At 36.8% G+C, this 15,713-nt stretch overlaps 1 protein-coding gene across 2 annotated transcripts in view; it reads left to right on the top strand.

Annotated features, from left to right (window-relative positions):
• LOC102810898 (1-phosphatidylinositol 4,5-bisphosphate phosphodiesterase beta-1-like) overlaps nucleotides 1-15,713 on the top strand; it is a 1,100,672-nt gene that overhangs the window by 876,088 nt on the left and 208,871 nt on the right. For both annotated transcript variants that reach the window (XM_006870398.1, XM_006870397.1), the window contains exons 19-21: nucleotides 4,144-4,298; nucleotides 9,201-9,365; nucleotides 12,899-12,998. In XM_006870398.1, coding sequence (XP_006870460.1) covers nucleotides 4,144-4,298; nucleotides 9,201-9,365; nucleotides 12,899-12,998 — 420 coding nt within the window. The remainder of the gene's footprint in view (nucleotides 1-4,143; nucleotides 4,299-9,200; nucleotides 9,366-12,898; nucleotides 12,999-15,713) is intronic.

The following is a 15,713-nucleotide window of genomic DNA, read 5'->3' as shown; positions in this document are numbered from 1 at the left end:
AAATTCAACACTGGTAACTTTTGGCTTTCTGGTCTTCGTTTTTTTTCTCTATGCACATTTTATTCACATTTATGGGGTTTTACGAATCGGTTTGTGAAACTGCCAACTGTTCCACGGGAGAAAGATGAGGCTTTCTGCTCCCGTAAAGATATACAGCCTCAGAAACCCTGTACAGGGTCACTATGAGTAGGAATCAACTCCTCGGCACATAACAACAACAACCCCCCACTTATTCCTTGTTTAAAAAATAAATTAAAACTATATCCTTAAATGCTATGTGTTGCTGTTGCTGCTGTTAAGGGCCATTGAGTTGGTTCTGACTCAGTGACCCTGTAGAAAATTTCTGAGGTGCGGTTGCTGAGCTTGAGCTGCCAACCTTGTGGTTCAAACCAACCTTGCAGTCCAGTGCATTTGTCCAAAGTACCACACCAGCACTAAAATCCATTTTCTACCTTTGTACATTGAGATTTTTCTCTACTATAAATAATACTCTGAACTATCTTGAATAGAAAATGTCAAGTCTGTCTTCTAATATTCTTTCTAAAAAGTTTCTTAAAGAATTATTGTATTAAGTGATAAAAATAATTATAAAAGTAATTATGTATTCAAGGATGCAAAAGTGGAAGTTTTAAGCATTTTTTTGTTTGTATTACCAAACTGTCCACCAAAAATATTACTTTGGATTCATCCTCATCAACAATGAGAGACAGCCTCTCTTCAGTTGAAATCTTGTTTTAAGTATTACCATTAAAATAAAAATAATAACAATTCCAAGCAAAAGATACTTGCTCACTTTTGTTTTACTTTCAATTCTTTGATTATTGATCAGAGTGAACATATTAAAGATGTTTTGGGTTTTAAATTTCTGGTTTTACAGATCTCCTATTCAGGCAACTAACTCTTGTCAGTCAGTTTTCCTTTTCATTTGTGAGGACGCTTTTCATACAAGAATATATTGTTTGTTTTACTTCATTAAACAGAAAATAATCGTTTTATGAGACTTGATGTATTAATATTTTACTTTTTTACTTTTGGTTTATTTTTATAATTTCTGTCTCACCAGCCCAGGATCATCTATATTTACTTGTATTTCTTTCTTTTTTTCCCCCATTTAACACTTTGTTAAGTGCCATTGAGTAAGGTCAACTCATAGTCACTCTGTATAGGGTTTCCAAGGAGCAACTGGTGAGTTTGAACCGCCAACCTTGCAGTTTATCCGGCTTTGACACACCAGGACTCCTTATTAACTCTTTAACCCATCCAAGTTTAATTTAGGTATATGGTCTCAATAAGAGATCAGTTCTTTATGTCCCTGAAGAATCATGCTGTTGAAATGGCAGAACAATTTTATAATCTTTCGTGTTGTTAATCTAGGCCCATTTTTTCACTTTACTTTTTTTTTTTTTTAACGTTAATACATTTGTCTGCCTTCTTGGAGCCAATAACACAGTATTTTCTTCAATACTTTATAATATGTCATAATACTTGAAAGTAGAAATTCTCCTTCATTGCTATTGTTTTTTTTTCCCTTATCATTGTAACTAGGATCCTTGTTCCAACTTAATATCACTTAACCATATGATGTTTCTCTCCCATTAAAGTTTTTTTTTTAATTAAAATTGCAATAGTCTTAAAATTTATCTAAAGAAAACTGACATCTTTGTAAGTGTTTCTATCACAGTGACAACGTTGTTGTTTTTTTTACTTTAAACATTTCTACATTGAGTTCCTCAGTCAAGTTCCTGAACAGAATCAATTTATCAGAAAATTATTTATGAAAAAATAATTTATAATTTCTTTTGATAAAATTATGTTTCCCCCCTGCATTCTTATCTGATTGGTTCTGGATATGGCTATTTGTAAACTCATTTTATAAATAAATGTATTTTGTCAATAGCCATCGTTCGAAGCTCTTACCTATAGTATATTTTGCTGGTAGTGTAGATATTGCTCAGTGATAGTGTGGGTTCAGTTCCAGATCACAGAAACAAGACAAATATTACAAGAAAGTGAGTCACACGAAGTGTTTTAAAAGTTATGTTACACTTTAATGTAGTCTAGTAAGTGTGCAATAATGTTATGAAAAAGTTTGAAATCTGAGCATTGCCAAAATAAGAGACCAAGTGAGCACATACCATTGGAAAAAATGGTGCCCATAGAGTTGTTTGATTTAGGGTTGCCACAGAACCCTTAGGATAAAGAACAAACAAGTCATAACAACAAGAATACAATGTAATACCTGCAAAGCACAATGATAAAGCAAAGTGCAATAAATCAAGTCATGTCTGTAGAGTGTCTCCAGGTTTTCAGATACACAATCATAGTACTTTAAATTCATCTAATTTTTAACTTTGTCTTATTACTTTGAATTGACCATTCTAGAATAATGCTAAAGAGTGTTAAGAATGGGCATCCTTTCCATCCTGACACTAATATAGAAATGTCACTGTTGTAATACTATTGAGTGAGATGCTGACTGTGAGTTGGGACAGATGACTTTTAACATACTGAGACATAGCTAGAACATGCTTGTCTTGGTTGAGTAACAGGATTTTAGGAATTTGTACTGAATGTTATAGAATATCTCTTTGACAACAACTGGGATAATAATATGATATGAAAAGATGTGTTTGTTCCTTCTTTTGTGCATCAATCTGATCAATGTCTCTCCTAATACAGTTAATCCTTTTGTTTTTTAAATAAATCTATTTTGTCATGAGGTATTATTTTGTTAAATATATGATTTGATTTGCTAATGTGATTTTTTAATTTTTTAGACTCTTGGAGTTATTGTGTGTGTGTGGGGAGAGAGAGAGATAAAGCTATCATTTTCTGTATGTGTATTTAGTTTTGTGTCATACTTATAATAACTTCATGAGTGAGAAATATCAGGGTTTTTCCCCTGCTCTAAAAATGGTGACTCTACAGGATAATGTACTGGACTGCAAGGTCATTTGAACTGCAAGGTCAGTGGGTGAGTTTGAACTTCCAACCTTGCAGTTCAAACCAACCTTGCGATCAAGTGCTTATCCTATAGTGCCACACCAGAACTCCAGGGCACAGATAATCTGGAGCAATTGACAGCTTCCCAAATTCCTTGCACCTTTAATATGTATTTTTTAACCCTAGCATTGCAACTGTTGTGACCATTCATGTGGTACAACGGATGCATTTTAGGAAAACTTTCAGCAGCAATCATTTGCCTCTTGAAAAGTCCATGTGTAATTAGATATTGGTTATGCTAGATAGAAATCAAAGAGTTTAACATTTAGAAAAAAAAAAAAAAGGATAGTCATTCCTTAGTACAAATAGACAAGAAGAAGAAGAACTATGTCATCCATTGTTGAAGGTGTGGGGAAGCCTGTCTCAAAAACAAGGAAGAGGGAAATGTAAATTGCTTTAAGGTTTCTGAAAGGTCTTTTAATAAGACTTATCAAAATCCTTCTCCAGTGTGTACTTTTTTTGAACTAGAAATTCAACTCCTAATAAAATAATTGATGATGTACTTAAAGATTTCCTAAGGGTGTTTATCAAAACATTATATGTAGTATTGAAAAGAAGCAGCAGAAATGTACCCAGAGATGGCTGGTTAAATACAATTATTCAAATATATCTACTCAAAGGAATTGTATATATGTTTATATAAATCCAAAACCTACTGTCATCAAGGCTATTCTGACTTATAGTGACTCTATATAGAGTTTCTGAGGCTGTAAAGCTTTATAGGAACAGAAAGTCTCCCCTTTTTTTCCTTTGGAGAGGCTGGTGGGTTTGAACTGCCAACCTTGTGGTTAGCAGGCCAGTGCTTATTCTATAGCACCAGCAGAGCTTCTTAAATATGTTGTTGTTATGTGCCGTAGAGTCAATACGGACTCATAACGACCCTGTATAGGGTTTCCCAGCAGTGGCTGGTGAGCTTGGATTCAGGGAGTACAACTGTTTGTTTGTTTTTCTTATCTGTATTTCCTAAATTTCTACCATGACTAGATGTTACTTTTGTAAAGGCAAGCAGTCACAAAAGTGACCTTACTTGGAAGTAATACATTTAATACAAAGAATTAATAATGCTGCTAATTTTCTCTTACTCTCTTGCTTGGAATATAAATACTACTCATACTAAAGCTTTGTCATTTTGGTATTCAGATTTAGCTATGCAAATAAATATGGGGATGTATGAATACAATGGGAAAAGTGGCTACAGATTAAAGCCGGAGTTCATGAGGAGACCTGACAAGCATTTTGATCCATTTACTGAAGGCATTGTAGATGGGATAGTGGCCAACACCTTATCTGTTAAGGTAGGTATGCATCAATTTAAAAATTGTCCCCACAGACTTGAACTCATCAATTGTGCAAGAGAAAGTAGAATAGTTTAGTCATTAAAACCTAGGAGCTAGCAAAGGGTCCACCTTCTTCAAACATTAGTCTCATTAATGATTAAATCCTTCTTCTTGTTGTTGTGTGCCATCAAGTCGGTTCTGACTCGTTGTTAGGGGCCATCAAGTTGGTACTGACTCATAGTGACCCTGCATACAACAGAATGAAAACACTGCTCAGTCCTATGCCAACCTCATAATCGTTGGTACATTTGAATCCATTGTGGCTGCCACTGTGCCAATCCATCTTGTTAGGGGTCTTCCTCTTTTTCTCCTACCCTTCACTTTACCAAATATGATATCCTTTTCCTGGGACTGGTCCTTCCTGACAATATGTCCAAAGTATGAGAGACAAAATCTGACCATCCTGACTTCCATGGAGCAAGCTGGGTATACTTCTTCCAACACAGATCTATTTGTTCTTTTGGCAGCCCATAGTACTTTAAATATTCCCCAACACCATAACTTACGTGCATCAATTCTTCTATGGTCTTCCTTATTCACTGCAACATTCACATGCATATGAGGCTATTGAAAATACCATATCATGGGTCAGTCACACCTTAGTCCTCAACCTGACATCTTTGCTATTCAACACTTCAAAGAGGTCTTGTGCAGCAGAGATGCCTAATGCAATTTGTCATTTGATTTCCTGCTTGTTGCTTCCATGAGTTTTGATGGTTGATCCCAGCAAAATAAAATCTTTGACAACTTCAAACTTTTCTCCGTTTATATGGATGTTACTTATTGGTCCATTGGTGAGGACTTTTGTTTTCTTTATATTGAGGTGCAAACCATGCTGAAGGCTGTGGACTTTGATCTTCATCATTAAATATTTTAAATCCTCTTCACTTTCAGCACACAAGGTTGTATCATCTGCATATTGCAGGTTGTTAATGAGCCTTCCTCTAATCTTTATGTCACATTTTGTTTTTGTTCTTCATATAATCCATCTTCTCAGATTATTTGCTCAGCATACAGGTTGAATAAGTATGGTAAAAGAATACAACCCTGGAACACACCTTTCCTAATTTTAAACCATTCTGTGTTCCCTTGTTCACTTCAAACAACTGCCTCTTGGTCTATGTGCAGGTTCCTCAAGAGCACAATTAAGTGTTCTGGAATACTCATTCTTATACACGTAGTGACTCTATTTAGGGTTTCCAAAGCTGTCAATATTTATGGTAGCAGAAAGCCATATCTTTCTCCATTAGAGAGTCTGGTGAATAAAGGATTCAAACTGTTGACCACGAAGTTTGCAGCCCTTTTGTCATTGGTATCTAAATCATTAAATCTTCTCTTCAAATGGTCTCTAAAGTCAGATGGAATATGTTCAAGGTCATATTTTAAATCTCATGAATTTGTTTTAATTTTCTTCAATTTCTATCTGAACTTGCACATGAGCAATTGATGGATTGTGTCACAATCCGCTCCTGGCCTTTTTTTTTTTGCCTAACGATATGAAGCTTTTCCCCAGTCTCTTCCCATGGACATAGTCAATTTAATTCCTGTGTATTGCATCTGATGAGATCCAGGTGTATAGTCACCTTTTATGCTGTTTAAACAGGATTTTTGCAATGAGTAAATCACTCATCTTGCAAAATTCTATTATGCATCTCCAGCATTGTTTCTATCTCCAAGGCCATATTTTCCAACTACTGATCCTTCCTCTTTGTTTCCAATCTTTGTGCTCAAAATCACCAGTAATTATTACTACACCTTGATCACATGTTTGATCAATTTCAGACTGAAGAAGTTAGGAGAACTCTTCAATTTCATCATCACTGGTTTTAGTTGTTAGTTTGTATATTTGAATAATAGTAGTATAAAAAGGAGCTCTGGTAGCGTAGTGGTTACGAATCAGGCTGCGAACCGCAAGGTCAGCAGTTCGAAAGTACCAACTGTTCTGCAGGAAAAAGATGAGGCTTTCTGCTCCCGTAAAGATTTACAGCCTCAGAAACACTATGCAGGGTTGCTATGAGTCAAAACCGACTCCACACACATAACAACAACAAATTTGAACTGGTCTTTCTTGTAGGTAGATGGATATTATCCTATCATGGACAGTATTATACTTCAAAATAGATCTTGAAATATTCTTTTCAAATCTTATTACAGTAGTCAGAGGTAGGTATGAGAGAAGGGGAAAAGAAGAGTCTTAACATACGGGGCTCCCAGTTTCTGTTAACAGGGGTGTAATAATTTGGAAATGAATTGTGATGGTGATTATGAAATACAATGAGCTTAGCCAGTGTCACTGAATAATACATGTAAAAAATGTTGAATTGGAAAATGTTATAGATATATATATTTTACAATACTAACACTTTAAAAAAAATTCATGTTAAAGTTTTCAGAAACTACATATATGAGATAAAGGGACTGAGTCTCCCACTGTTGAACCTTCAACTCAGATAAACTGAACCTTAAACTCATAAAAAATAGTTGGTGAAATTCACCATAGCTATTTCTTTCTGTTGGTATAAAAATCCCACATTTAAATTTACCATGAAAATTAGTGACCCATATTAGGCAGATCTTCTGGTCAGTATTTTCTTTTTTTTCTTATTCTAGAAAAGTCTCTACATTGGGCAAAATTCGAGAACAAAGCGTTCTTTCAGTAAGAGTCCTGGTGTGGCAGTGTAGGAGAAACACTGGACAGCTAGCCACAAGATTGACAGCTCAAACCCACTAGCCACTCCCCAGAAACCCGATACAGGGTTCTTACTAGTTGAAACTGCCTCAACAGCACTTATCAACAGCACCACTAACTCAATAAGTTACAAATTATTGAGTAAGATCTCTCAAGTTTGTGGCAAGACTTTAAAAAATTTCCCAGTGTATTCAACGATTTACAAACACATACTACTGCTTTTAAATAAAATAAAGTTGCTTTATTAATTATAACAACCTAACGATTCAAATTTCAAATTTTTGTCTGCAGTCTTTTAAATTGATGGCTCAACTAAGATTAAAAACTTTTAACTGTTAGAGAATATTTTTAATACTAGGACTGGGAAATTCATTTTTATAAAGAGTGCTTTAAATGGTCTGTATGAGTCCTTAGTGGTTATGGCTAAAATTGTATTTGCTTTTATAGGTTTTGTATCTTTTCTGTTTAACTTATCCAAGAAAAAAATTTTTAAACATAAATGCAATTTTTTAGACTTTAAAGGCATTTGAAAAAACTATATTTGAAATTAACTCTTAACAGTTTCATTCATTTCTATCTACCCTAGCCATTGAGTCCATTTTTGAGAGCATATGTGAATTTATACCAATGACTTTAAAAAGGTACATTTTTCAGTGAAGAATGTCACAATTTTATCTTTTGAAATATATACGTATATATATATACGTTGTTGTTGTTAAGTGCAGTCGAGTCAGTTCCGACCCATAGCGACCCTGAACAGGGTTTCCGAGGGTGTAAATCTTTACGGGAGTAGAAAGCCTCATCTTTCTCCCGCAGAGCAGCTGGTAGTTTCGAACCGCTGACCTTAAGGTTCACAGCCCGAGTCGTAACCACTACGCTACCAGAGCTATATATATATATATATATATATCTTTTGAAACCATATATAAAAAACAATGAAGCTGGCAGAATTAGAGCTTCAAGGTTATACTTATTTTAGGAAATAATTTCCAGCAAAGGATGTTTAATTTCTGTCAGGTTTGATTAAAATAAATTCCTGAAGTTATTTTCAGAACCTTTGCCAATTGTTACTATGGGTCATACTAATGAGATTGTTTTCACCTTGTTTGCTTGCTTTTTTATTATTTTTCTTGAAAACTCTTCAGTGACAGTGTGAACAATTATAAAACAATGGCAGAGGGTAAGATTATGAAACAATGGCATAGATGCATGAAAGTAAGTTGATTTGCGAAGGAGACACAGTCGCATCCTAGAGATAAGGGTACCCTGCTATCCCTGTCAGAGTAGAAGCTCTCCTGGATCTGTTAATGGTCTCTGTCTGGACAGGACACCCTACCGCAGACTCCTTCCTTCTACAAGTGGACCCCAGATGTAGCATATTCACAATCAGTTGTGCCTTCATTTCCGACTTTGACATCACAGTGCCAGAATGAACCTGTGAACTTATATGAGGTTCTGCCATCTCATTTTACTGAGCACTTACTTACCATGCTGAGTATGGTGTGTGGTTTAGAGTAGCAGACAATCTTGCTGTTTGCTTCCATCTCCGTTTACTTCAGACTCCCCAATCAAGCCCTCAGATTTCAAAAAGTGGCTTAGAAAATCAGATGGACATGAGAGATATTTTATGAGTATATGTTTCTTTCATAGCTTCACAATATACAGAGTTTTAGAAGTAGGCAAAGGATACCCACAATTGTATGGATGGCTAATCAGGTGAGGTGGTTGTTGTTGGTAGATGTTGTTGAGTTGATTCCAACCCATAGTGACTCTGTATAGGCTTTCCAAGGCTGCAATCTTTGTGGGAGTAGGAAGTCTCATCTTTCTCCCTTGGAGTAACTCGTGGGCTTGAACCACCAATCTTGTGGTTCACAGTCCAGTACTTATTGTGTGGAGCCACCACAGATGAGGTTAAGTGCGATGATATACTGGGTTGATTTATATGTGTTTCCTCCTGTATGAATGCAACTTTGTCTCATTGTTCTCTTTCCTCCATCAGCATTTTAAATTCAAATTCCTCAACCAACTCTTTAAATGAAGTAGGAAGCAGATTTCTGCTCCTGCTTCAGGTTCATCATACGTGATCAGTATTCTATTTCTTGAAACTGTTTTCTTCTGTCTTTGGTATGCTTTTATCAAAATGCCTTTTTTTTTTTTTAATTATTTTCTAGATAATTTCAGGTCAATTTCTTTCTGATAAGAAAGTTGGAACCTATGTGGAAGTGGATATGTTTGGTTTGCCTGTGGACACAAGGAGGAAGGCATTTAAAACCAAGACGTCACAAGGAAATGCAGTCAATCCTGTCTGGGAAGAAGAACCCATTGTGTTCAAAAAGGTTAGTGTGGTGTTCTTGACATGATATGTTTGTCCACTTAACTTGGAGATTGACACATTCACAAAGCAATAACATTTTGAAAGCTATTCTCAAAACAATACAAAATTTTTGTTGATCCCTTGTTTTGATTTTCAGGATTATATTGTAAATCAATGAATTAATTTTAGTATGCCTCACTTTGGAAGACAAGAATAGCATGTAAGTTTAACTTACGTTCTTGCATCATACAACTGCTCAGTGATATATTTTCATTGCAATTCAAACAAAGTAGAATACAAAGTCAAGAATAATATGATAGCCAACACAAAGTCTTGTTGTTGTTGTTAAGTGCTGTTGAGTTGTTTCTGACACATAGCGACCCTATATAGGGTTTCTGAGGAGTGGCTGGTGAGCTTGAACCACTGACCTGCGGTTCAAACTGACCTTGCAGTGCAGTGCATTAATCCACATCACCACACCAGGACTCCAAAGTAAGTCTGTACTTGTGTTAAAAGTATATACTCCTTAGAATCTTGAGTTCCTGGAAGCAGCTGGTCATTCCATTTGTCTGGATTCTGTCTGATTGAGTTAAGCCCTTTCTCATTCCACCAGGTCCAACTCGATGCCTTCACTAATAAGCAATCTTCTTCACATACATCATCACATAAAGAAGGACAGTGAAGCCCATAGAACATAGAGTAGCTTTTCTTGTATCCTTGTTTTGTCTGGGCCAAACACCTACAAAAACAGTCTTCTGCAAAGGGAGTATCTCTGGTAAAGCATCTTTTTGCTCCTGCCAAACCTGTGAGATTCTCTGGCATTTTAGTTTACCCTCCTCAAAGTATACCTTTTGGTGATACAATTTAATGATCTCACATTTCTGAAGGAGTCACCAAATGTTTTACTGAGGCTAAAATAAGGTTAGACAATTACCCTCTTCTGTGATAAACATGGACTTCCTGATGAGGCGAATGGGTAAGTGCTACGCTGCTAACCAAAAGGCTGGTATTTTGAGTCCAGCGCTGCTGTAACAGAAATAGCACAAGAGGGAGGCTTTAATGAATAGAAATTCATTTTCTCACCTTTGTAAGGTTAGAAGCTGTAATTCAGGGCCCCAGCTCTAGGGAAAGTCTTTGTCAGCTTCTGAAGGAAAGTGCCTTGTCTCTGTTTCACCAGTACTTTTGTGTTCCTTAGACGTCTCCACATGACATCTTATCTTTCCGTTTCTGTTTGCTTTCTCTGTGCTCTTTTATCTTTCAAAAGTGATTGGCTTAAGACATACCTTATGCTGGAGTCCTGCTGTGGCTTGGTGGTTAATGTGCAGGACTGCAAAGCTGTTTGAACTGCAAGGTCAGCGGTTCAAGCTCACCAGCGATTCCTCGGAAGCCATATATGGGGTCACTATGGGTCGGAACCAACTCAACAGCACTTAACAACAACATGCTGATATGATATCATTAAAATAACAAACAAGACTATATTTCCCAAATGGGATCACATGCATAGGTATGTTGTTATTGTTATGTGCTGTCAAGTATGTTGTGACTCATAGCGACTGTCTAGGGTATCTCAGGAGCAGCTGGTGTATTTGAATGGCTGTTCTTGTAGTTAACAATCCAGTGCTGATCCTACAGCACCACACCAGGACTCCATCCACAGGTATACGGGTTAGGATTCACAGTACACATTTTGGGTAACCCAGCTCAATCTATAACACCACCAAAAGGCACCTTGGAAGAAAAGTCTGGCAGTTTATTTCTGGAAGATCAGCCATTGAAAACTCTATGGAGTACGGTTCTATTCTGACACACATGGGATATACATGTGTCAGAAGCCACTCCACAGCAACTGATTTGCCTTTTTGGTTTAGGGATAAACATAATCAGCTTGACCGATATAAGTTTAGATGAGTGTTTTGCAGATACAGCATTTACCGTGAACACTTGCAGTGAGAGGCAGGTGTGGGAGACTTCAGAACTATTTCTTAACATAACGGTTACAATTATCAACTGACTATAATGTTTCCAAGGAGCTCTGGTAGCATAGTGTTACGAGTTGGGCTGCTAGCCTCAAGGTCAGCAGTTCGAAATTACCAGTGGTTTTTCGTGAGAAAGATGAGGCTTTCTGCTCCCATAAAGATATATAGCCTCGGAAACCCTATACAGTGTCGCTATGGGTTGGAACCGACTCCACAGCACATAACAACAACAACAACATAATATTTCCACATATCTATTCATGGTTTCTATTCCCTGAAAAGAAATCCAGTGAGTGGAGTACATATGTTTGTCTGGTTCATCAACATGCATACAACTCTAATTAATTCTAATGATGATTTGAGTATCCATGGGAAGACAAAACATTATCTAACGTATAACCTGTGTGATTTCTGTGCTCATGATACTTATTGCAGTGTGGTTAAGAGCATGGGACCTGGATCCAGGCTCCCTGAGTTCGAATAATATCAGGAATCTTTGGGGGAAAAATGTTCTCTCTGTGTTCCAGGTTTTTTCATGTAAACTGGTTAAATCTACTTCCTAAGGTTGTTATGAATAATCCAAAAGCTTAATACATTATAAAACACTTAGAAAAATATCTGACATTTGACAATAGGCACTTTTAAGGAGAGTCTGAAGTATTTCTGACATGATGTGTAACTGTGTTCCAGGTCTTTTTAAAAAATGAAATAAATATTTGTTGCTTCCTTTGGGAATTAACAAATTTATAGACACAATAGTATTTCACAAGCTATTCTGAAAGCTGGGTTTGCTTGTTTGCTTGCTTTTGCTTTGAAAGTGTAAAAGTTCTTCACTTTGAAAATGTAAAATTAAGTGCTCACATAGTAATAAGACGACTAACTCTTTGTACTTAGATGTAGAACTTGAGTTATTTCCACATAGAAATAAAATATCCTACGTATTGAACAAATACAGAAAGTGGCTTCAGAAAGTTCATGGGAAAATCCCACCATCTTTTAATAACATTTTTCCACAGGTTTTTTTGAAGCTCCTTCATACCTCATTAGGACCATGTTATAGATCAGCAATGAATTCATATTATTCTGTGTATTCTTCTTTTGGAAATCTAAATTATAGACCAACAGCTTTTCTGTCTAAATGGCTGTTGTTGTTAAGTGCCGTCGAGTCAGTTCTGACTCATAGCAAACCTGGATAGGGTTTCCGAGGAGCAGAAGCTGGTGGGTTTGAACTGCTGACCTTGTGGTTACCAGTACAGTGCTTATTCTACAGTGCCACACCAGGACTCCCTATTTAGATTGGGTATGTAGAAATTTCAGCATCAATCAAAAAAACAACGCATTTTTCAATAATACCATCCAATTATTTCTGGTAGTGTATTTGGGAGTCCTAGTGTATCACTGTAGGATAAGCACTGGACTGCAAGGTCATTTGAATCACAAGGTCAGTGGTTCAGACTCCTCTGAAACCTATACAGGGACACTGTGAGTCGGAAGTGACACGATGGCGCTTAACAACAACAATTCTGTCTGGGAGTCGCTCATTCTTGTAACCAGTTGTGTCCTAATGTCCCTGTAGGTGGTGCTTCCTTCTCTAGCCTGTCTAAGGATAGCAGTTTATGAAGAAGGAGGCAAATTTATCGGCCACCGGATCTTGCCAGTGCAAGCAATTCGCCCAGGTATGGATAGTTTGTTGGGGAGTTTTTATTAAAACTTTAAATGAAAGAGTCACTTTCTATTTGAACCTTTTGAATGTTATGTTAGCAGGGCTGTCGTGATTTATTTATAGCTGGAGGTACATTATCTATTGCCACAATAATTCTGCATAACACACAATCTAAAAACTCAATGGATTTCATACCCATTAAGATGAAGATTCCTTTTTTAAAAAATGAAAGTAACAGTGTTAGTCAGAATGTAGAGAAATTAGAACGCTCATCTCATACTGGTGAGAATACAAAATGGTATGGCCAATGTGGAAAATATGGATAAATAAAATGAATGGATAAATACAATGTGGAATATACATACAATGGGATATTGTTCAGTCGTAAAGAGAGATAAAGTTATGATTCATGCTATGTACATGGATGAACTCAACGTAATGAAACCATTATGCTCAGTGAAATAAGTCAAACACAAAAGAAAAAAATTAGAGAAACATCAAAAGTATTGCTATTAGATCTTTAGTTACCCTTCAGGTCTGAAAATGAAATTATCCCCATGGCTCAAATTTTAGCCAACAATAGAGAGATCTATAAGGATGTTTGAATAGCATCACTAGAGAGGTAATCAACCATCTGAGATCAAAAGGACATTTATCCAAGAACAAAGTTCAGAAGGGTTGGGAAAGAAGGAGAGATGGAAAACATTCTTTGAAGGTAGCAAGAGGTGTCCTAGGAGAATTTTGCTGGGAAATAATACCCTATCTACCCTATAACCCTGAACTTGCCCTTTCAAACTTCTTTTTGTTCATAAAACTCAGGAAGTGTTTCAAAGGAGCATGATTTGAGTCCCTTGAGGATGTTCAAGCTGCCATTTTGTCGTGGTATAAATCAAAGAGCACAGGATTCTTCAGGGAAGTGTTACAAAGATGGAAACCCCTCCTTCAGAAGTATGTAGACCTACAAAGACAGTGTCCTTACATTCTACTTTGGGAAGTTGTGACTGGGACCTTAAAAGCTCATGAGCAGCTCTCTAAGGTGCAACTATTGGTCTCTTTCTGTCTGGAGGAAAGAAGAGTGCTGAAAAGCAAAGACACATAGAAACAATTAGTCCTATAAACAAATGGACCACATGAACCTCAGTCTCCACAACCCTGAGACCAGAAAAACTTGATAGTGCCCAGCTACAACTACCAACTGTGATCATATTAGAAGGTCCTAGATAAAGTGGGAGAAAATATGAAATAAAACTTAAAATCATTAAAAAAAAAAAACAAGACCAGGCTTCCTGTTTGGGCAGAGACAGGTGGAATGCTGAGACTATGGTCTTTAGTCCTTCTTTAGATCTGGAATTGAACTAACCCCCGTGGACCAATTATCAGTCAAGCAGTAGACAGGCCTATAGAGGGAACAATAATACAACTGAGATATGTACACCTTGGAATAATCAACTCTTTGAACTCAAAAGGGCAGCATTTACCCAGGAACAAAATTTGGAAGGGTTAAGAAAGAAGGAGGAATGGAAACAGGAATCACCAAGAGGAAATGGGATAAGTGATGCTATATTGAGGGGATTGCAATCAGTGAGGTGAAACAAAATGTGTATGAACTGTTGAATGGAAAACTGATGATCTGCTCTGTAAACCTTCACCCAATTCACAATAAAAAGTTAAAAACAATTTGTTTTAAAGGTGCATAGGCCTAGATAGAGGATATGCCGAGAAGCAATAGTTGCACATTTTGTTAATTTTTGACTGATCCTTGTATATATGATCCCACTAATAAGAAATATCTAGATGAGGGAAATGTATTAAGACCAAAGGAGATTAGTAGTTACCAGTTTGAGGGGAGGACAGCATGAGCTTAATGGGTAGCAAATTTCTCTCTGGGGAATGAAAATATTTGAAAGTAATGACAATAGTTGCACACTGTAATTATAATTAATGGCACTTAATTATATGCTTGAACAAGATTTAAAATGGCCATGTTTATGTTATATGTTACCATATTGTTATCGTTGTTAAGTGCCATCGAGTTGGTACCGACTCATAGCGACCGTATATACAGCAGAAAGAAACACTGCCCGATCCTGGGCCAACCTCACTATTGTTGCCACACTTAAGTCCATCGATGCTGCCACTTGGCCAATTCATCTCATTGGGGGTCTTCCTCTTTTTCTCTGACCCGCCACCTTACCAAACATGATATCCTTCTCCAGCGACTGCTCCCTCCTGACAATATGTTACCATATAGCATATAACATATAGTATAACATACCATATAGCATAACAGAAATCCCAGGATGTGTAACAATAAGTATTTATCTTAGTGCTCATAGGTCTGTGTGTTGGCAAGGGTTTAGTAGATCTAGGCTACTCTCAGGTGGGTAACACTGCATCATGCTGTGAGTTGGGTTTAGGTCTGTAGCAATTGCGTTCCTTCTGGTATCCAGGTTTACTGGGAAATGGTACCCATGGTGTGGACGTCTCATGGTGAACCACTGGAGAGTGAAAGTGTAAGCCCATCTGTACAAGCACAGTTTCCGACTCAGTTTACATTATTAACATTCCATTGGTCAAAGCAGAATGTATTTGTATGGTTAAACCCAAAGTTCAGAAGGCATGAAAAAATAATGTTATTGTTGTGGTTAAGTTCTGCCACATATCAACCCTGGAGCTCTGGTAGCGTAGTGGTTACGAATCGGGCTGCGAACCTTAAGGTCAGCGGTTC

The sequence above is a fragment of the Chrysochloris asiatica genome, unplaced genomic scaffold (assembly GCF_000296735.1).
Source record: "Chrysochloris asiatica unplaced genomic scaffold, ChrAsi1.0 scaffold00141, whole genome shotgun sequence".
NCBI lineage: Eukaryota > Metazoa > Chordata > Mammalia > Afrosoricida > Chrysochloridae > Chrysochloris > Chrysochloris asiatica.
Note: the sequence above shows the minus strand (reverse complement) of the source record. Positions and strands in the feature narration are given on the sequence as shown.